Source organism: Falco peregrinus, chromosome 15 (assembly GCF_023634155.1).
Source record: "Falco peregrinus isolate bFalPer1 chromosome 15, bFalPer1.pri, whole genome shotgun sequence".
Taxonomy (NCBI): Eukaryota; Metazoa; Chordata; class Aves; order Falconiformes; family Falconidae; genus Falco; species Falco peregrinus.
In genome coordinates this window covers 605062-626909 of record NC_073735.1, presented here as the reverse complement: position 1 = coordinate 626909, position 21848 = coordinate 605062, and the positions used below count along the sequence as shown (strand labels likewise).

General features: G+C 58.3%; 2 protein-coding genes across 8 annotated transcripts in view; both read left to right on the top strand.

Annotated features, from left to right (window-relative positions):
* The window catches only part of TECTA (tectorin alpha), a 35978-nt gene extending 19324 nt beyond the window's left edge, over nt 1-16654 (top strand). For 2 of the 5 annotated variants that reach the window (XM_055819265.1, XM_055819264.1), the window contains exons 12-25: nt 15-588; nt 1750-2360; nt 2685-3246; nt 4603-4802; nt 5712-6095; nt 6697-6983; nt 7075-7355; nt 7522-7632; nt 7959-8161; nt 8873-9036; nt 9191-9439; nt 9953-10115; nt 10400-10487; nt 11131-16654. In XM_055819265.1, the coding sequence (XP_055675240.1) occupies nt 15-588; nt 1750-2360; nt 2685-3246; nt 4603-4802; nt 5712-6095; nt 6697-6983; nt 7075-7355; nt 7522-7632; nt 7959-8161; nt 8873-9036; nt 9191-9439; nt 9953-10115; nt 10400-10487; nt 11131-11525 (4272 nt within the window). In that variant the 3' untranslated portion in view covers nt 11526-16654. Of the gene's footprint in view, nt 1-14; nt 589-1749; nt 2361-2684; nt 3247-4602; nt 4803-5711; nt 6096-6696; nt 6984-7074; nt 7356-7521; nt 7633-7958; nt 8162-8872; nt 9037-9190; nt 9440-9952; nt 10116-10399; nt 10488-11130 lie in introns of those variants that run through there. The other 3 variants (XM_005243056.4, XM_055819266.1, XR_008749880.1) reach the window with 3 other exon arrangements.
* Nucleotides 16655-17263: 609 nt separating this feature from the next.
* On the top strand, nt 17264-21483 carry SC5D (sterol-C5-desaturase). Of its 3 annotated transcripts, none has more exons than XM_055819303.1 (5): nt 17264-17366; nt 17939-18156; nt 19118-19250; nt 19788-19888; nt 20166-21483. In XM_055819303.1, the coding sequence occupies exons 2-5, from the start codon at nt 17947-17949 to the stop codon at nt 20589-20591; spliced, it is 870 nt and encodes a 289-aa protein (XP_055675278.1). In that variant the 5' UTR covers nt 17264-17366; nt 17939-17946; the 3' UTR covers nt 20592-21483. The 3 variants fall into 3 exon arrangements, with proteins under 3 accessions (XP_055675278.1, XP_055675279.1, XP_013159216.1); XM_055819304.1 differs by lacking the exon at nt 17264-17366 and adding an exon at nt 17376-17535; XM_013303762.3 differs by lacking the exon at nt 17264-17366 and adding an exon at nt 17640-17790.
* Nucleotides 21484-21848: the final 365 nt, after the last annotated feature.

The following is a 21848-nucleotide window of genomic DNA, read 5'->3' as shown; positions in this document are numbered from 1 at the left end:
GTTACTGAATGTAGGTGAATGGTTATGATGTGGAGCTGCCCTATTTCCACCCTTCTGGCCGCCTGGAAATTTACCGTAGTGACAACGGCACCATGATGGAGTTGGAGGGGCTCCTGGCTATCGGCTACTATGACTCAGGCCTCCTAGAGATCCACCTCTCCACCACCTACTTCAACTGCACTGGGGGCCTGTGTGGCTTTTTCAACGGCAACGCCAGCGATGAGTTCTGCTTGCCCAAAGGCAAGTGTACGGACAACCTGGAGCTCTTCCTGGAGAGCTGGACCACGTTTGATGAGATCTGCAATGGGGAGTGCGGGGACCTCCTCAAGGCTTGCAATAATGACTCAGAGCTGCTCAAGTCATACAGGAGCCGCTCCAACTGCGGCATCATCAACGACCCCACCAACAGCTCCTTCCTGGAGTGCCACAGTGTGGTCAATGTCTCAGCCTACTACAGGACGTGCCTCTTCCGTCTCTGCCATAGTGGGGGCAACTTGTCGGAGCTGTGTGACTCGGTGGCACGCTACGCCAGTGCCTGCAAGAATGCCGAGGTGGACATTGGCCAGTGGAGGAGCCACAGCTTTTGCCGTGAGTCTGCCAAAGTTTTTAAGTACATGGGAGTACATGGAGAAGGGGACATTAGACCCCATTGCCCTCAGGCAAAGTCTTTTTGTTGGGAGCTTGTGGGTGTACAGAGGTAGAGTAGCTTTTCTTATGGGATGCCCAAAATTATGGGCTCTCTTCCCCACCATCTCCTCTCTCGTCTCCAGTAGGTACCCCTTACCCACAGGGTGCTCCTCTGTGGTGGAGCTGGAATGCACTCAATAGCAGAAGGGCTCTTTGGGAGGGAGGCCCTGACCCAACAGCACTAATGGCAGCATTAGATGTTCAAGGTCATATGAAGAGGTAGGGGCAGAGGTACCTAAACGCTGGCAGTCTGGGGCAGTTTTCCTACTCTCTTCTCTACTGGTCAACCTAAGGTCAGCTTTGCCATTGGAAGAGCTATGCCCAGTAGAGCCTTCTACCATGAGCAGAGCCAGCACGTATGAAGCGTGCTACTGGGTAGCATACAGAAGGGAAAGGGGAACTGTGGTAGGAATGCAGCGTCTCATGAGCCCGAAGGCCAGGCAGCGCTGCTGCGTGTACTGACAGTAGTTTCTAGCCAGCAGAGACAGATTTCCCAGTGAAGTGATTTCAGGGTGGCATTTCAGGAGGCATGAGAAGTTTTATGATGCAGTGTAGGAGCATTCCAGAGCTGCAGATGGTTCTTACAGTGCTATACACCACCACCAGAGGATAGTTTGAATAACGCTTGATTTTAGCTGTCACTGTAAACTTGCCGTTGATGGGAAAACTTTCATAATTCAGAAATGAATGTGAAAAATGCCCAGCGTGGAAGTACATGGTGGGGAGGCAGCCCCCATCTCCACCACAGAGGTTTGAGGGAGGCATCCGTTCAGGAGCCCTGGCCTTGTACCCTCCAAAAGAGCAGAAGAAGGTGTTGCTCAGCATGTGGCAGGACAGGGCTGTGATGTGAGGAGGGTGATGGCTGGGAGGAGAAGGGGTTGCAAAGGGGAGGGGAAGAGCCAGTGGGTGGCAAGGTGCTGGGACCATTTCCCCTCTTGCTTTTTGTCCCCCTGAATCAGCCACCACTCTCCCCATTCCCACCTTTTGCCTGTTTCCCCACCCGGTGCTGCCCTGGGGCTGCTGGAGCTAGGAGCTCACGTTCCATGTTTGTCGGCCCTGCAGCTCTCATCTGCCCAGAGAACAGCCATTTTGAGGAGTGCATGAGCTGCGTGGAGACCTGCGAGACCCTGGCCACCGGCCCTGTCTGCGCCGACACCTGTGCAGAGGGCTGCCAGTGCAATGAGGGCTTTGCTCTCCGTGGCACCCGCTGCGTTCCCCGCAGCGAGTGCGGCTGCAATTTCGAGGGGCGCCAGCTGGCCACCAACCAGACCTTTTGGATGGACATCGCCTGCCACTTCCTCTGCTACTGCAATGGCTCCGACAACAGCGTGTATTGTGAGAATGTCTCCTGCAAGGATGATGAGTACTGCCTGGAGGAGAACGGCCTTTACTACTGTCATGTCCGCACTGATGCCTCCTGCATCATCTCCGGCTATGGGCACTACCTGACTTTTGATGGCTACTCTTTCGACTTCCAGAGCAGCTGCGCATTGGTCCTGTGCACCACGATCACCCGACCGAGGGCAGAGCGCTCGGACACTTTCCCAGCGTTCACTGTTACAGCCAAGAATGAGGATCGGGACACCTCTCTGGCCCTGTGGGTGAAACAAGTTGAAGTAGAGGTCTTCAATTACAACATTGTCATCCACCGTGCTTACAAATATACTGTGCTGGTGAGTGCAGGGCCGTGAGAACTGTGGTTATTTTCCCCTGCTGTGGCTCCCAAACGCAGAGTGATTCTCTAGCCATGAGGCCTTAGGGCTTGCAAGATTTTCCGGGGGTCAGGAAGTGCATATGCTTGGGCTTGTCTGTAGGGTGCTGCCAGGCACAGTTTTTGGAGGGAGCTTCTGTTGTGGCTGCTTTGTTTTGGATGTAGAGGTGAGGTTAGTGAGGACCTTGCTCTGGGAGTGCCAAGCCGCCCTCATACGTGTGTGTCCTCTTGTGGCAGCTCTGATCATCATTCCTACTCATGATGCATCTTGTTTCCTTCCCTGCAGATCAATGATGAGCGTCTCTACCTGCCCCTGAAGCTGGGCCAGGGCAAAGTGAACATCTTTGCCTTTGGCTTTCACATTGTGGTTGAGACCGACTTTGGGCTGAAGGTGGTGTACGATTGGAAGACCTTCCTCTCTGTCACCGTCCCACGCAGTTTCCAGAACCTGACCTACGGCCTCTGTGGCCGCTACAATGGCAACCCTGAGGATGATCTGACAGCAGCAGGCGGTGTGCCAGCTGCCAGCGTCACTGAATTTGTCCAGAGCTGGGCGAAGCGGGATGCATTCTGCCGTGTGGGCTGTGGTGACCGTTGCCCTGCTTGCGGGAAGGTGGAAGGCTTTTGGAAACCCCAACAGCTCTGCAGCCTCATCCCAAGCCAAAGCGGCGTCTTTGCTAAATGCCACAGCAAGATCAGCCCCAGCTTCTTCTACAAGAACTGCCTCTTTGACACCTGTGTTGATGGGGGAGCCATGCAAACAGCCTGCAGCTGGTTGCAGAATTACGCCAGCACATGCCAGACACAAGGCATTGCCATTACCGGCTGGAGGAACTTCACCTCATGCTGTAAGTGCCACCCTGCATCAGGGTCCTTCTTCTCTAGAGGTGCTTTCTGGTGTTGCCCCTGTAGCTGTAGCACTTGCTGGAGCTCAGCCTGTAGAGAGGTAGCAGAGCACCATATGGAGCACCAGCAGGTGCCAGCTACCTGTGGACCATTGACCCAAAAATGTCCCGGGTCCCTGCAGTCAGCGCCTGGGGATGGCCCCGGGGGTCCCCTCTTTGCCTGCCAGATAAGGGGGCAGTCGACAGAGCAGCGAGGTAAAGTAGCACAGTGGGTGCACACATAGCCACTGGCGAGCACACCAGACCAACCTATCTGCAGACCGGGGAAGGGGAGGCTGACAGCCGGGCAGCCGGTCCCTCCTACGCTTTCTGCGTGAGGCAGAGGTGTGGGATCAGGCCTGGGGCGCTACGCTCTCTTGGAGTTGTTACAAACTCTGTGCAGTATAGCAGGAGCAGGGATGGAAAGGGGGAATCCTCAAGTTCAGAAGGTGTCAGCCATCCCTCCATTGTTAAACAGGAATTATATTAGCCAGCTTCAAAGCCAGGAGTATGTGTTTGCTCTAATGAAGCCGCATGCTCTTGTCAATAAGATTATGATGCGATGTTCAATTAGACTCCTGAGGATGGGAGCCGCAAGCCTCTCTGGCAGCCAATCTATCTGGCAAATCAGATGGGAAGTAATTGTCTTTGCTAACAAGACTGAAAATTAAATTTATGTCATTCTTCCTTCTAACGAGTAAACCCATGGCTCAGAAGGCACTGCTGTCACAGAGCAGGGGTAGCAAGGCTGCTGACCAGCACCCCGCACACCAGATCTGAAATGGTCCCCAGAAGGGCATGGGGAGAAGTGGCCTCAGGCACCTTGCAGGCTTCACTCTCGAGCAGCCCAGCAAAAAGAATGTGATTCTCCTGGAATGTGTCCCCACACAGAGAGCCTGGAGGCTCCGTATGCTGCCTGAAAGGCCCCAGGGCCAGCACAATATGCTTCCTACAGGGCAATATTAGTCTGCTGTCAGTGAGCAGGCTTGTTTGTGGGAGGGCAGAGAGCATGGGGAAAGGGGTCTCAGGGGAACTGGTGTGCAGCAGCTCAGAGACAGTGGTGAGTAATGGAGAAGTGTTGCTCAGCTTGGACTAGGAAGCTGGCAAGTGGTGTAGGATGGAGGAATGAAGGGTGCCTTTTCCCTTCAGTTGTGTGCCCGGGAGCTCTGGGTCCCTCTCTGGGCAATGTGGTCCATGTTAACTATCTTCAGGGGAGTTAGCAGCCTGGTGACACCAGCAGCAGGGATTATGGCCCCATGCCGGGTTGGTTTTGTTCGGAGAGCTGATCTGTATCCATTCTGTCTGCTGGTGACATCGCAGCCGTCAGCTGTCCCCCCAACAGCCACTATGAGAGCTGCGTGTCCCTGTGCCAGCCCCGATGTGCTGCCATCCGGCTGAAGAGTGACTGCAGCCACTACTGCATGGAGGGATGCCAGTGTGACCCTGGGTATGTCCTCAACGGCAAGAGCTGCATCCTTCCCCACAACTGCGGCTGCTATTCCGATGGCAAATACTACGAGGTACGTTGCTCACATCCTTCTCTCAGGGCTTTCTGCCACCTTCTTTCTGGTATTTCTGGGCAGAGTCTTGTGACCTGAGCAGGGATAGCAGTCCGGCCAGGCCAGTACCATGTGTCGTGCTGGGTCCGTTTGCTGGGCTTATAGCCTAAGTCAGAAAGAGCGCTCTGCAGGGCTGGAGGGACAGGTCCTCTCCTTCATCAGCGTCACGTGTGTCTGCCAGTCCATGGCCATGCTTGGGGATTGCTCTGAAGTGTAGTGGTTTTGCATCAAGCAGAAGCAGACGGAGGAGGGAGGAGAAAAGGGCGGTGAGTGGGAAGACTGGCTTTGATGAGTGCCAAAGTCCAGCACTGTATGATCACATTGTTCCAGGTATTCCACACAAGACAGGTTTACTGTTTCACATGAAATACTTATTTGTAGCTATTGGATGTTACTTGGGAGTTTGATTCAGCAGGGTGTTGTACCGGTGGCATTGCTTGTATTGTAGTGGGTTGTATTTTGTGCTGGTAAAACTGTTTTGCACAAGGTGTCTTTGCCAAGCCCTGCACCCATAAGGGGCCAGTATTGGGGTACTGTCGTATGGGGACCCAAGCAGGATGGGGGGTGGCCAGCAGGGCTTGAGAAAGAGATCAAGGATCTATTTAGCACGCTGTGTATTTTGTGCGTGTACAAGAGGCAAGGGAGGTTGTGGTGTCAGTGGAAACATGCAGCTGCCTCCTGCCTGTGGGTAGCAGAGATGTTGCAAGGTAGGTGCAAGCTGCAAGCATGTTCTTTGCGCCTTTTCCTCTGTCCTTGTTGCCTGCTCTTGCTCACCACGTGGCAGAGGGGCATAAACCTTGGCCCAAGCGTCCGCAGAGGGTAGGGCAGGGGTTCCTGGCCCTGCTGGCTGGTGACGGGTCCCTCTTTCAGCCCAAGCAGCTCTTCTGGAATGGGGACTGCACCCGCCGGTGCCGCTGCTTCCGGCGCAACCTCATCCAGTGTGACCCACGGCACTGCAAGTCGGACGAGGAGTGCGCCCTGCGCAACGGCGTCCGTGGCTGCTTCAGCACCAGGAGCTCCTTCTGCCTGGCAGCAGGCGGCGGCGTCTTCCGCACCTTCGACGGGGCCTTCCTCCGCTTCCCTGCCAACTGTGCCTTCGTCCTCTCCACCATCTGCCAGAAGCTGCCTGACTTCTCCTTCCAGCTCATCATAAATTTTGACAAGTGGTCGTCGCCCAATCTCACTGTCATCTCCCCCGTGTACTTCTACATCAACGAGGAGCAGATTCTCATCACTGACAGGAATACTGTCAAGGTAAGGTCTCAACCAGCTCCCAAGCAGAGGAGATGGTGTCAGGGCTGCGCAACAGTCTCTGCGAGGGCCATGGAAGATGCTGTCAGTGGCTTGCATCCCCACCCAGGCAGGTCTATGGGTGAAGGATGTCATCTGTTGGGCTTTGTGGAGGGATGCCATCCAGGACAAAAGGGCCAGCAGGAGTCGAGGCTGTCTGTAGCCTGGGGGTTTATAGTCGTGTACCCACCCCCCTCGGTGGTACAGGCCAAACTGTGCTTTTGAGCAGAGGGCAGGCTGTCGCTGTGGTGTTGCTCAGTCTCTGAAGGACACCGTCTGTGGCCTTTCCTGGTGAATGATGAGATCCAGGCTAGAGCCTCTACATGTGAGTAGGGTTCCCTCTGCGGCGCAGCTGCATTTACAGCAGGCATTTAAGGGAGGTGGTATGCTCAGAGCAATCCATCAGGCTGGAAGGAGGAGGGTATGCCGGTTCCGGCCAAATACAAGGTGGTGTGTTTTCATGGCTGGGATAGTGGGAGGCAGTCATGGAACTGTTTGCGGACGGCTCACGCTTGCGTCCATAGGCAGAGGAGGGATGTCAGCCTCGTGTCCCCTCCTGCGCCAGGTGAACGGCAGCCACGTGAGCATCCCCTTTGTCACGGGGCTTTCCACAAAGATCTTCAGCCAGGAGGGTTTCCTGGTCATTGACTCCAGCCCCGACATCCAGATCCGCTACAATGGCTTCAATGTCATCAAAATTGTCATTGGGGAGCGGCTGCAAAACAAGGTGTGCGGCCTCTGCGGCAACTTCAATGGCGACCAGACAGATGACTATGCAACGCTGCGGGGGAAGCCGGCGGTCAGCAGTGTGGTGCTGGCACAGAGCTGGAAGACCAACGGCATGCAGAAGAGGTGAGCGGTTGGACAGCCCTTCCCTGCTGGGCGGGAGTGGGGGTGGGGCCAGCTGTGATGGGAGCCCCCGCGACATGTCCGGTGCCCACAGCTGCAACGAGCTGCAGTACTCGCAGTACGCCGCTTCCTGCGACAACGTCCAGATCCAGGAGCTGCAGAGCGACAGCTACTGCCTGAAGCTGACAGACATGAAAGGCTTCTTCCAGCCCTGCTACGGCCTCCTGGACCCCCTGCCCTTTTACGAGTCCTGCTTTCTGGATGGCTGCTACAATCACAAGAAGGTCCAGCTGTGTGGCTCACTGGCTGCCTATGGCGAGGCCTGCCGCACCTTCGGCATCCTGGGCACTGAGTGGATCGAGAAGGAGAATTGCTGTAAGAGAGCTGGGGGCTGTCCAGGTCAAGGGGAGCTGTGTCTCGCCGGGACCGGATCCAGTGGGAGAGGGACCACTGGGGTGGGAGTGGCCCATGACAGTCAGAGGCACCCACCCCATGGTCCGAGGGTAAAGATCGTGTTTGTGCTCCGTCTTGTGCTGTTTAGCAGGAGTGGTGGAAGATCCCTGTGTGGGCGCTGACTGCCCCAACCGCAGCTGCGAGCTGGACAACGGCGGGGAGCTGTGTGGGTGCATCGAGCCACCACCCTATGGGAACAGTGAGTCTCTGGTCCTGGCACCAAGCGGCGTGGGCACATGTTAGGCTGTCATACCACTGGAGCTCGGGGAAGGAGGTGCCAAGGGCTGGGACCTCAACTGAGATGGGGTTTCACGACTGTGTGCGGTTCAGGACAGGAGCAGGTTTTCTGGAGTGCATGTTAGAGGCATCTGTGGCTTGGGAGCACTTTGAGCAGTAGGGATGTCGGGTGGGCAGGGTATGCTGCAGGAGATGATTCCAGCCCATTTCTGCTGCTGGGGAGGGGGGCCGGCAGCCTGGGCCTGTGGTGCCATTTGTGGTGACCTGACGCTGTTCTGTCTTCTCTAGCCACCCATGACATCATTGATGCAGAGGTGACCTGCAAAGCTGCCCAAATGGAGGTGTCCATTTCCAAGTGCAAGCTGTTCCAGCTGGGCTTTGAGCGCGAGGGGGTGCGGGTCAATGACCGCCACTGCCCCGGCATCGAAGGGGAGGACTTCATCTCTTTCCAGATCAACAACACCAAAGGCAACTGTGGCAATGTGGTGCAGGTGAGCTGGGCACAGGGTACCCGGGGCTGGGAGTGGAGGCCAGGCTGTTCGTCTTGAGTGTCTTCTCATTCATGTGAACTTGAGGGTGGAGGAGGCAGGGGGGGAGTGTGCCTTTGGCAGGCAGCATGATGGAGTGACAGGGACCCAAGAATCAGCTGGTACCTGGGACATGCACATAGCTCTGACTGTCAACTGGGGCACCTTCCACTTGGGCAGTAGGTCATGGATGGGCTTTGTAGTGTGCATGGTCATTCAGTGCAGTGGACACCTTCACCTTACTGACTGGCATCCCAGTCCAGAGATGCAGGAGGAGACAGAGGAATAGTTGGGAGGCTGAGGAGAGCAGTCTGTGTATTCTGAGCTGTTATGTGTGCAAGGAACTTGTTGGCATGGGGGACATTGAGGCTTCATGCCAGCCAACAGTCCTTCTCCACAGCAGCCTGCTCAACACTGGGGTAAGGGCAGGGTTGTGCATCAGTGCAAGCAATGTTCAGGAGGTGCTTTCATGCGGTGGGGGCTGGGGAAAACAGAGGCGAGTCTTGTAGAGTAAGCCTAGCGGTTCCTGGCCCTGCCATACTGCCCCCTTTCTGGTCAAAGGCAGCAGAGGCAGCAGCGCCCTCAGTGTCACGCAGCTTGTTTAGGGGCCAAGGTGTTAGGAGCAAGGGAATACAAAGGGCCGGTCTCGAGCAACACACTGTGTCCCTTCTGCAGTCGAACAGCACACACATAGTGTACAAGAACACGGTGTGGATTGAGAGTGCAAACAACACAGGCAACATCATCACCCGGGACCGGACCATCAACGTGGAGTTTTCCTGTGCCTACGAGCTGGACATCAAGATCTCCCTGGATTCAGTTGTGCGGCCAATGCTCAGGTAGGAACCAGGACGAGCTGCGCAGCCTCTCCCATCACATGGGCTCAGGAGCGCATGGGCGGAGGGTGAGGTGGTGAGGGTCCGAAACAAGGTGCTGAGCTGGGGGTTTGGAGCCTTTCCTCTGTCTGAGCCATTATGTTTTCGTCATCGTTAGCGTGATTAACCTGACGGTGCCGACGCAGGAAGGGAGCTTCACAACCAAGATGGCCCTGTACAAGAACTCATCCTACAAGCACCCTTACCGGCAGGGCGAGGTGGTGCTCACCACCCGAGATGTGCTCTACGTGGGGGTCTTTGTGGTCGGGGCTGATTCCAACCACTTGATCCTGATGCTGAACAAGTGCTATGCGACACCCTCACGGGACAGCAACGACAAGCTGCGCTACTTCATCATCGAGGGAGGGTGAGCAACCACAGGCCAGGTGGCCCAGCACGCCCTGTTGGTTTTCATCTGTTCAGGAGGGTGCTGAAAGGGGTGATGGCATCAGTTGGAGTGGGGAACCTTTTGGTCAATGAGACAGTTGACCAAGATCTGGAAAGGGTGGGGAACAGAGTAGCTTGCGTTAGTGCAGGAGTCAGTTCACTTAGCACAGAGGTAGTCAGTGGCCCCACATGTGACAAAGTCCCAGCTGTGGAGAGAAGTGGCCTTCCTCACGTCGCCGGTGCCATGGGTGTCGGGGCATCTGTAGGAGACAGGGGTATTTTGGGAAGCAGGAGTACAACAAAGTCAGAAGTGCCAGAGAAAGGTCGTGCTACAGAGGCAGGGCACAATGCCCTTGTCAGAGGAGGCAGGCACAGTCGGATCTAAGTGTGCCACATTGAGGTGAGGGGCTTTATGGGGATGGGGTGAGTGGCACCCCTCAAGGGAGGGTCCCAGTTATGGGAGGGCCAGGCCAAGCATCTGTGCCTTGTGCAGGTGCCAAAACATGAAGGACAACACCATCGGCATAGAGGAGAACGGGGTGTCATTGACATGTCGTTTCCACGTCACCGTCTTCAAGTTCATCGGGGATTATGATGAAGTTCACCTCCACTGCGCCGTCTCGCTCTGCGATTCAGAGAAATACTCCTGCAAAATAGTAAGTGGGACAAGTGCTGAGGGATGGGTCGCTCGCTTTGCAGGGCTCTGGCAGAGGGCGGCGAGCCCGGATGACCCAGCATCAGAGAGGCAGCCGGAGATGTAGCCCTAGGGGTGAGGCCAGGAGGGTCTCATGTCCCTCTAGGCACTGGGAGGAGAGCCCCGCCACGGGCAGATCGCCTTGGGACCCGTGCTCTCTGAGCCTGGTCACAGGGCTCCTTCGGGAGCTGGAGGGGGCCCAGGCAGGGGCCAAGAGTGATGGAGGTGGCATTTATCCCCGCGTAGAACTGCCCTCAGCACACGAGGATGGCCAGCGCGTTTGCTGAGGAGCCCAAGGAGCAGATCATCTCAGTGGGGCCTATTAGGAGGAAGCGTAAGTGTGTGTGACCCCAGGAAAGGCTGCGGGGGTTTGTCTGCCATGTGGGTCAGGCCCGGTGGTGTGCTGTGGGGCAGTGGCTGGGTGCGGCAGGATCCTGGGGCACTGGGACAAGGCTGTTCCTTTGAGCAGAAATCAGGACAAGTGCAAGACAGGGGGGTTTTGCTGCTGGGAGATGAGGGCTGTGGGTGCACGGGTGCCAGTCGGATGGGTGCAGGCCACAACAGGGGTCCGCCTTGCTCAGGGATGTGAATTCCTAGGGGTCTGTGGGTGGTTGCGTAGGATACAGCGCAATGGTAGCATGGGTGGCGGGAGCCTGGGGTGGTGTGGGGCACTCAGTTTCTGGCCACGTGGCCCCATTCTGGGGGTGCTCCTCTTTGTCTTCCCAAAAGGCTGCCTAGAGAGTTGTGAGCATCAGGCTAGGTGTTGCTTTGGGGTCATGGGGGTCGATGGGGGCCTAGCTGGGTCCTAGCAGCATCCCCATGCTGTGTGTGATGTGAGGGTGTGCCTGGCAGGTGACGGGCATGCTCTTGTGGGCCCCATTGTTGTAGCAGGGGGTGTGGGTCTTAGGCAGTCAAGGATCAGGGGCTTGGGGTCTGGGGGCATTACTCAGATGTCCTCCTTTGCTCTTTTTGCCCAGGATCGGACTGGTGCGAGGACAACGGTGGCTGTGAGCAGATCTGCACAAGCCAGGCAGATGGACCCCTGTGCAGCTGCGTGACGGGGACACTGCAAGGGGATGGCAAGAGCTGCAGGGGCAAGTACTGCGGGCGGCACAGCAGAGGAGCCTGGGGCAAGCATGACGGGGGGCTTCCGAGTCCAGGGGTGAACAGTGCAGGGAAGGTGGCTGGAACATGCAGTGTGTCACAGATAGGAGGGAGGCAGAGAGCAGGGGGACAGAGGTGCCTGGTGGCATGGCACCTGAGGGCCGTGAGGCCAATGACGGCAGACTTTGAAGAGCTGGCAGGCAGTTGCAAGGGTGGTGATGCCATACAGCATGGTGCAGGGCAGTGGCAGGGTAGAGACCATGGATAGAGGCTGGAGGACAATTAGGGGGCTTGTGAGAGAGGGGCCCAGCAGCAAATTGCAGCTTGCGGGGCACCCGGGGGGGAGGGTTGTGCCAGGGCCCCAGCTCATGTGGGTCTTGTTGTGTTGGCAGCCTCCAGCTCTTCAGGGGAGCACCATGCCCGTGTGACCATTCTGGTGGCAGCCCAGCTGTGGCTGCGTGCAGCTCTGCGGGACCTGACCTCGTAGGCACGGCTCTGCCGTCCAGCAATGTACTGTTCTCACGTCAGCCTGAGTCTTTGTAGGGTAGGAGACAGCACCCCCACAGTGGCCAAGCTGCCGACGACCCGTTCTGCATGGAGGTGAGAGAGATCAGATGCAGACCCGGACATGAAGGTGGCACACAGCAAGCGCAGCAGCAGCGACAGCGAGGCAGAGCTGGATGTTTGCTGGCATCGATGTGGGGCTTTGGCGGGGGGGGGGGGCGGGTTGCAGGTTTCCATCATTGGCGTGGGAGTTGAGGGGTTATTTTGCAGCTTTTCCCAGGCTTTCCCTTGTAGCATGCACTGTAGGTGGCCTGCAGCCCTGTCAGTAGTGCGGGATGGGATGGAGTGCATGCTGTCCCCTTGCACAGGTGGCTGCAGGTCTCCATGGTCCTCAGGAGCTGCCGTCGGTGACTCAAGAGTGCATGGACTCAGCCAGAGGTAGGTGTTGCAGCCAGTTGCAGGCTGGAGTGCTGTGTTGTCATCAGACGCTGTGACACTTTGGAAGTGTGTCGCCCTCCATCTCTCCAGAGCACAGGTGGTGTTTGAGGTGTGTGGTGGAGGGCTGAGCTTGTCCCCAGGGGTCTGGGAAGCTTGTTCGTGCGCTGCAGTGGTGGCAAGCTGGTACCAATGTTTGGAAAGAGGTGCTTTCTGGTGGGCAGGAGCAAGAGCCAGAGAAATGAGGGATGAAACTCCCTCCCATGTTTGGTGGTGTGCCACAGCGGTTTTTTGAGGGTGAAAATGTGCTCAGGGTCCAGAGGCATGGGGTGGTATTGGGGTGCCCAGGAGGAGAGTTGAGAGCAGTCTTGGCATGCTGGTGGGTGGGTGGGTGGGCTGTCTGTGTTGGTGTCTTGTCTTGTGTTTGTACTTTGTGAAATGGCTGTGTGGGAATAAAAAGTGTTGTAATCCTTCGTTAAGATGTGTGGTCCTGTATGATGATGATAAGGATGGGGAGAGACCGCATGTGGTGTGTGCCAGAGCCAAGGAAGGAGGTGCACCTGTGGTTTATTAGGTGGATGGGATGGGGCAAGTAGTAAGCTGTTGTGGGAAGGGGGCACCCAAGTTCTCTGCCAGGTTTAAAATTTTCAGTGTAATGAGAAAAAAGGACAGCAGAGTTGCTTCCTTGCTGAGGTTACTCTAACCTCAGTTCCTGGAAAAATTATGAAGAAGATTATATTGGGTACTATTGAAAGGCATTTAGCGAGTAATGCAATCATCAGGCACAGTCAGTGTGGGAAAACCTCCTATTTAACTAATCGGATGTCCTTCTCTGATGAGGTCAACTGCCTAGCAGATGAAGGGAAGGCAGCAGATGTAGTTTTTTCTGGATTGTAGTAAGGCTTTTGATACTGTTCCTCACAGCATCCTGTGGGCATGTAGACATGATGGTGCGGCTGGGTTGGGTGTGTGTCAAGGGGGCTGTCAGGGTGCCCGGTGTGGAGGGAGGGCTGTCCAGCAGCATGTGGCTGCTGGGTGGGTGTCCATTTGTCTACAGGCAATGTGTGGTAGAAGCTGGGGCGCTGGCCGACGAGGCTGGTTGGGGACATGACCAAGTCAAGCAGAGGTGTGGGGTCTGGTGCTGTGAGATGGAGCTGGGATGTAGCGGAGAGCATGCAGAGGAGACTGGGGCAGGAGGAGGGCAGCTGGTTCCCCTTGCCTTGAGAGAAGAGGTGTGTAGTGGGGTGTTGTGGACTCTCTCTGCTTCCTTTCTCTGCCTCTTCTCTCTTTGCTTGTCTGCTTATGCTATGCTCCCTTGTCTTTCTCTGCTGTCTTTGCTCTCTGACTTACCTCTGTGCACTCTCTGCCTTGCTGTGCCTCTGCCATACCTCACCCTTGGAAATGGTGAACTAACCCCGTCCGTCTGGCTGTCTTTGTTGGGGGTAGCTAGCTAGCTAACTGGCTATGTTGTTGGAGGTGGCTAAGTCTGTTGCTGCTCTTGATGACTGGGTGCCTGGGCAGGGGGGTGGCTCATTGAGGAGTGCTTGGCTTCATTGGTGGTGCAGGTGGCAGAGGGACACTGAGGGAGGAATGCCTGCTGTGACTGTCTTCATTGCTGTGATTGGGGTGCCCAGAGGAAGGTCAGTGGGTGAAGCAGGGCAGCCAGGCAGGTGCCCAGGCAGGCTGTGGGAGCTGCCCAGGTGCTGGAGCCACAGCCGCATTGCCAGGCCAAGTCCTCCCTCCATTTGCTTCAGTCCCTCTTCTGGTGTGCTGCTTTTGGCTAGGCTAGAATTATTTTTCTTCATAGTAGTAGTCCAGGGCTGTTTCAGATCTGTGCTGAAAACAGTTCATCCTGTTTTGCTTTGCTTGCGTGCGTGGCCTTCTGCTGTGTGACTATTAAACCATCGTTTTCTTGACCCGCTATTTTTCTCACTTTCACCCTTTTGATTCTCTCCCCTATCCCGCCGGGGCAGAGCGAGTGAACAGCCGGCTAGGTTTAAACCACATCTCGCTGCCACCTTCTTCCCCCTCTACCCCTGCTCTCTGCCACAGCCATGCTACCACGCTGCATGCCCCCTGAACCATCTGCTCCGCAACATACCTACATGCCACATCACTCGAGCTCCCAAGCAGGGTGTGCATACCAATACATCCAGGCAAATGGGACTGCTGTCCTGCCTCACTGGATGTGAAGATGACACCACCATCAATGCAGAGACCCCACGCTCCACAGCGCTGCCCCTCAGAACTGACAGTGGTGCTCCTGACTCTGTGCCTCTGCATGGCACAGCCTGAAGACACCCCACACCCTGCTTCCTCCACTCCCCACCCTTTGTGGTGCTGATGCACACCAGGGACACCGCCAACTCACACAGAGAGCTCACCTTTCCAAACGCTGCCTCCTTAGATACATTCCCTCGACCTCACAAGGTGCTGAGAGACTGCTAATCAATCCCCTATTTCCTGGCAAATGCTCCTGCCAAGCCCAGTGCACCTTAGTGGTCCACGCCCGCAGCAGACCCCTCAGGGCAGATGCTCAGCAAGTAGGCCTGCCAAAGTTGTTCCTATTATCTGAGGCCTTCATCGAGAATCTCACACATAAACCAGCAAACCAGTTTGGCCAGAGACTGGGCTGATAAGTGGCCAAAACTGCATGAACACAACAGAAAATCTGACTATGAATCAACCGCTCTTCACACTGTATCTGCAGCCATCAGGCTGCTTTGCCCTCTCCCTCTGCAGCAGTGGCCTACATGGCGGCAGTCTCCCCTCAAGGCTGAGAGATGCCTTACCCGTCACCACACGTCAGTAGGTTGCTACGTGACATTTTTTGCACACGTATAATGGTTTAAGACACCTGTAGTCAGCTTAACACAATAATCTCTGTATTCCATGCTAACATGAAGTGCAGCAGAGAACAGTGTTGATGCAAGATTCATCTAGGCATTAAATATTTTACATACCTCAATTTACTGATTAGAACTCAATAAACTAGCTACTGTGGATCACAGCTGTCTGCGTGATCTCTAACTCTTCTCCTGCAACACCCCTCCTGCCCACAGTGCCTGGCACCTGACTTGCGATGTCCTCACTGATACCAGCCCCTTGGGCCATGCCAGCACAAACACCTGGCAGGGCCAGTGTGACACCTCTGCACAGTGAGGTGTGCAGCAAAACAGCGCAGTCGGGCTGGCCATACCTCAGTCCTAGATTTGCCATCCCACACCTTGGTCAGGGCCCTTACCACCAACAAGGGCCTCTTTACCTGTGTCAATTCCTCACTGCCCCCAGGGACACGATGTCCTTGCCCGCCCTGGGCAGCCTGTTCCTCTGTCTCGCCACTCTGATCCTAACCCATTGCTACCTGACAGCCACATCACAGGCACCGACCCAAAGACCATGTAGAGCAGGAAGGGATCCCCGAGTCTCCCTGAGGCTCTTTCCTCACAAAACAAACCTAATTCGCTGTGGGGCTCCACCGCACACGCTATGCTTTCCCCACCATCACTTTTGTCCCTTCCCTCATGTCTTGTCCCTGCGCCAGGGAAGATGGATTGATGCCTCCCTCTCCTCCTGCATAACCTCCACTGCTCTCCTAAATCTGCGCACTCCACACCTTTGCCTGTTTCCATTGCCACTCTGGCAGACACCTTCTGAGTGTTTCTTCACATATGAGGTGACGTCTGTGTGCCGCAAAGCACTCTCCTTTCCCCTCTGCAAGCTGCTGTATGCCCAAAGATCTCTGAGACGTGGTGAGTGCCACCTGCTGTGCCCAGATTCTGCCAAGACCCCTCCTTCTGTATTTTCTGGTGCCTCACACCACTGTGTTCCCAGCTTCACAAGATGAGAATGTACGATAGAGTCACCTGGGGTTCTCAGCCCCTGCTCATAGGAAGGGCCTGCTAGCCCCACTGCCCTTGTCTGGACGTGGTCCAAAGCCTTCCTGCCTTCGTTAGCGAGTGGGGCCCCCACAGCGCTCCAGGTGAGGCTTCACCCATGCTCCCTACTGCAGAAGTGCCTGCTCAGGCTGGCCACGGGCGCCACCTGTGCCCCAAAACACGGTCTGCCCGCCCGCCCTGCTGGCACCTTCCCACACAGCCCCGCTCTGGCTGCTTGCTTTAAAAAAAAGCCGACAAACCACGCCACAGTCTCCCAGGAACCTCCTCTTGCCCTGGTCTGTCTTGCACTGGTCTCCTGGGATGGCACGCAGTGCTCCCGGCAGGTTTGGGGGTGATGGGCCTGAGTATGGGCGACTGCCTCCCTCGAGCCCACAGCCACGCTTTCCCTGACAGGGCCGGGGGAAGCCACTGGTTGGCTTCCCGCGCTGCAGGCGGCGTGCCTCGCTGCCTCCCGCCCCACTGCCGCCCCGCCGGCCCCGAGCGCTCCCATGCAGCGTACCACGCGCTCATTCTTCACCCCGGGCATCACCCTGACCCAGACGCCCACACACAGGACCTCCTCCCCGTCAGGGACCTTGCCAGAGAGTGCCAACCCGGGCCACCACCTCCCCATGCCACCGCCATCCTGTGACGGCATCACCTGCACGGGGATTCGCCCACAGCACACGTGTGCCATGACCCTGATGCCGCCTCTTCCCAGTGTCACGGGGACCTGTGCCCGGCAGCGGGGAGGAGCAGCTGCTGGCTCCAAGGTTCATCCCAAGCCCTGAGCGTCATGTGTATCGCCAGGCCCCTCACTGCCCACCGGTAGTCGGAGTCGGCGGAGGAGGCGGGCCGGGGTGCTGGGCACGCTTCGCCAGCCTGGTTGCCTCGACTCTTCGGTCCCACCAAGCGGGGCGGGCGCCACGCCTGCGCCGAGCCAGCCCGGTGAAGCCACTCGCCCAAGCCGAGGGCCGGGCGGTGCCGCCCGCCGGGCCCCGCAGGCGCAGCGGCACAGCGCCCCCAGCCGGCCGCCCCGCCCCCCCCGCCGGGCCGCCCCGACACGCCGGGCAGGGCTGCCCCGTGGGCCGCCACCCCCGCGCCACCGGCAGCAGGTGCCGCCCCGCCCCGGTGGCCCCGCGCGGGGGAGGCGAGGCTGCCCCCACGCCCCGCCCCGCCGCGACGTCACCGCCCGCGGTGGCGCGAGCCGCTCCGGCGGTGACGTCGCGTGGCGCTACCGGGCGGCACCGCCCCCCCCGCCCGCCCAGCGCCGCGCCGGGAGCCCGCAGCAGGTACCGGGGAGCGGGAGCGCGGGAGCGGGGCGGGGGGGCACCCGCAGCCTCGGCCCCGCGGGGCGCCTCGTGCCCACCGCCGCGGCGGGGGCGGGGCGCTGGCTGCGGCCACGGCGCCCCCCGAACGCACCGACTGCCCCCGGCCACGCACGGTCCCGGCGCCGCCGCGGTGAGCGCTGCCGGAATCGCCGCCCCCGCGGGACCCGACGCCGGGGCGGGGGCCCCAGGCCGCTGAGGGAGCGCCCCCCCCCCTCCCCCCCCCCCCCGCGGGACCCGGACCCTGCAGCCCAGCGCCGCCCCCGCCCTGCCGGGGGACCCGCTCGTGCGTCCTCGCCCGCGGGAGCCCGGGCAGCCCCCGCACTCCTGCAGCGGCCCCGGGCCACGCGTCGTACCCCGCTGCCGGCGTGTGCCAGACCCCGCCGAGGTGACCCGGGCAGACGGGCACCCTCCCCGCTGGCACCCCGTCTCCTGCGCCACCTGGATCGGGCCCGTGTGGCCGCAGGGGTGGACCGGGCTGCAGGGACGGGGAACACCTGCACCCACTCACGCTGAGCCCGCTCTCCTTCCCGCAGGAGCCGCCATGGATCTGGTCCTGGACGCCGCAGACCGACACCTCCTCACGCCCTACGTGTACCCCACCAGCTGGCCCGAAGGCGAGCCCTGCCGCCAGCTCCTCAGCCTCTTTGTCATCACCAACCTGGGGGCACTCACCCTCTACCTGCTCTTTGGCACCCTCAGCTACTACTTCATCTTTGACCACGAACTCAAGAAACATCCCCAGTTCCTAGAGGTGAGTGCACCCCGCGTCACCCCCTCAACATCCCGCCTTGCCCATGCTGCCAGTGTCCCCCTTGCCATCCTCCTGTCGGAGGCTGTTCCGAATGATGTGTGCTAATGCCTTGGCACGGGCTGTCACCGCTGCCTCTTTGGTATCTGCTCTCATTTGCACCTCGAGGGATGCTCTTCTCCCACGTACCAAACCCCTACCCTGCACAGGGCTCATGAGACACACGTCCCTGCCCCCCACCCCTTGACCGCCAAAGCGAGCCCCTGGGAAGCCCCTGAAGACGCGAGGACGCTGAGACCAGCTCACAGCCTACCACTGACATCTACGCCTGGCAGAGATGCTGGACTGCCCGGTCCTCCTGAAGCCAGGACTTGTCGCTCCATATGTGGGTGACCCCCCATCCACTGAACACCCGACCCTACAGATACACCCACACTCCCAGCTCTCCACCCTTGCCCACCACAAACCACCTCGCTCCAGGCACAGTGGCAGCCTGGGGGTCCCCGGCCACTCCAGAAGTACACCGTCCCTGCACACATCCAAACTGACCACACTGGCACCGGCACCCTGCGTTCTCCGGCACGCGTCGCTCCCTTGCTGTGGCAACCACCGCTCACGCACGTGGCAGCTAAAGGCTGGCTGCCGACGCACACAGACCGATGCAGGTCTCTGCACTTGGCTTTTGCAAATCAAAGGCTGCCTGACTGGTGGTGGCAATTGCCCTCTCAGCCCTCCGGTGCCCCTCCACACGGCACCCTCAGTCATCCCTGACCAGAAACAAGGACCACTTGCACAACACACCAGGCCCAGCACCCTGCACCAGCCCTGTCCTACCGTGAGCATGGCTCTCCCCAAATGGGTGGCACACAGCACAGACGTACCTGCCTCGCGAGGGGTTGGGGCTCTGCCCGGCTCCTGCTGTGCCCCCTCCCCTGACCCCTCTCTTCTGCTGCTTCCCCCGCAGAACCAGGTGCGTCGGGAGATTGTCTACGCGCTGTGCTCCCTCCCCTGGATCAGCATGCCCACCGTTGCCCTGTTTTTTGCTGAAGTGCGGGGCTACAGCAAGCTCTACGACAACATTGAGGACTCCCCATATGGTGAGCTGCTCGCCTGCACCCCCTCGCCGGGCTGGCACCCCCTCCCCATCGCTCAGGTTGCCTCTCTTGGCCCCCACCCAAGGTGGGCAGTGCACCCAGCACGCCCTCATCTTTCCTGACGACGGTGTATCTTGTACGAGCCCCAGAAAATCCCCCTGGGTACCTCCTGCCTCGAGCTGGTCTCATCTGTTAGTTGTAATCCCAAATTCTCTTTAGGCCAACATGGGGAGGTGCCCATTTTCCCCAGCTTGGGGATGGGGTGTATTGGCCTGTTTGATGCACACCCTCCCCTCCACAAAAGAAGCCCTTGGCTTCCCTGGGTGCAGCTCCTGACAAACTAGTGCCTGAGTCGCTTTCTCCAAGTCATGCGAGACCATCTAGCTCTACTGCCATGTCTCTTTGATGGGACAGATCCCAACGCAACTCACACACCTCCTGCTGCAAGGGCCATTATGTCTCCCTGGCCCCCGCGACCCCCAGCTCCTTACCGGCTCTTGGCACCTGCGGGTGCCACCCCTAACATCCCTGTTCCCCTAGGCTGGTCAGGCGTCTTCCTCAGCATGCTGTCCTTCCTCTTCTTCACTGACATGGGCATCTACTGGATACACCGTGCTCTCCACCACAAGCTACTCTATAAGGTACATGATGGGATGGTGGGCCCCAGATGAGAGCCCTCGCCCTGCGATGGGGCCGCAGCTGAGTGGCTTCTCCCAGGGAACGCGCGCCCTGCGGGGAATGGTGGGGTTGCCTTGCCTCAGTCCATGATGTGACGCGAACCGAAAGCCCATTAGGGCACATGTTCCTCTCCTGCCCTTTGGGCGTCCCTGGCCGGGGGACCCCCTAAAAGGGGCCAGCCTGCATGGGCCCTATGCCCACCCCTGCCTTGGGGACCGATGGCACATCCTCTCCCCACAGCGTTTCCACAAGCCCCACCACCTGTGGAAGATCGCGACGCCCTTCGCCAGCCACGCCTTCCACCCTGTTGATGGCTTCATGCAGAGCCTGCCCTACCACATCTACCCCTTCCTCTTTCCCCTACACAAAGTCACCTACTTGGGCCTCTACATCTTTGTCAATGTCTGGACCATCTCCATTCATGATGGCGACTACCGTGTCCCCCACCTCCTGCGGCACGTCATCAATGGCTCAGCCCACCACACCGACCACCACTTGTACTTTGACTACAACTACGGGCAGTACTTCACCCTCTGGGACAAGATCGGTGGCTCCTACAAGAGCCCCACAGCCTTTGAGGGCAAAGGCCCCCACGACTACTTGCGCAAGCTCCGAGAGAAAGGGCCAGGGGTGCCCAATGGCTCCCCAGATGCCAAGACTGAGTAGGCTTCCGCCTGTCCTGTCTTCATTCTGGGACAAGATTCCCTGGCCACATTTTGTCCTCTTTCTCCCTGGCCTCTTGAGACTACTTTCCCACAGACAAAGAGCCCGTGTCCCCTGATGGCACGACGGCACGGGGCAATTCTCAGCGAGCGCTCCGGCCTGCCCCAGCTCCCAAAACGGTGGCAATCCAGCCTTGTCCTGCACCACAGACCTGCTCTGTTCCCCCTGTTGTTTCCCCTCCTGGCTGCCTTTGGATCTCTGCTAAGGTCCCTGCGTTGCTTTATTACCGTGCTGCTGCTTTACAAAAAGAACAATAATATGGCACAAATAGAACAATAACATGGCGCTTGGCAGGGTCTCCATCCATCCGTGCTGTGCGCCTTTGTTGTCAATTCGCCGTTGCCATCACAGAGTCCATCGGGATGGGTTGAGTTGGATTGATTTGAGACAAGAGGCTGATGGTGCTACATTTTTTTCTGATCTGTATTTAGCGAAAAAAAGACGCAAACACCTTTCAGAGACGGTGTGGGTCCTCCCGACGGCTCCTTAGCGTGTTGAGGGCCTGGCCTCAAGATGCGGCAGGACTCCTTGGTGCTTGCTGCACTCTCCTCCTTCCTCTCGCCTAGGGATGTCCTGCAGGCACTGGCGGGACACATCCCAGGAAGAGCATGGCTGTAGGATGAAGATACACTTTGAGTCCTCGGGGTCCCTCAAGCTCCCTGAGAACATTGAAGGGGGTGGGGGTGGGGGGATGAGGAAGAACAGGCCCCTGGTGGCGAGGGGCAGGGACTTCTCCTCACTTGAGGGTTCATGGCTGGCCTTCCCCCTTAATGGCCGGCGCGCTTCCTGCCCTGCCTTTGGGTCTGACCTACATTTAATAAATCTCACTTGCCAACTTGGGTGCCGTTTGGTCCCTTTGCCCTTGCTCCCAATGGCACGCGGAGCCTGCTGGGGCACCCTGTTTCTCCCCCGTGACAGGCTTACCCCGCGCCGTTCCAGCAGCCAGTATGCCCACCACCTCATCCCTCTTGCCGAACTGGCAAAGGGGACAGGGAAAATATGACCGACTGCCAGCCCCCACGACTTCTCCTCCTGCAGGTTGGCCATGAGGATATGCTTTCCCCATGCTTTTGCCTCCCCACGTGCACGGGAACCCTGACCTCTGTTTGCTGATTAACTTGAAGGCCAGAGAGCTGCCAAGGCTCAAGGCAAGGCCCAGATCAAACAGAGTGACAACGTTGCTGACCTTTGCCAGCCACC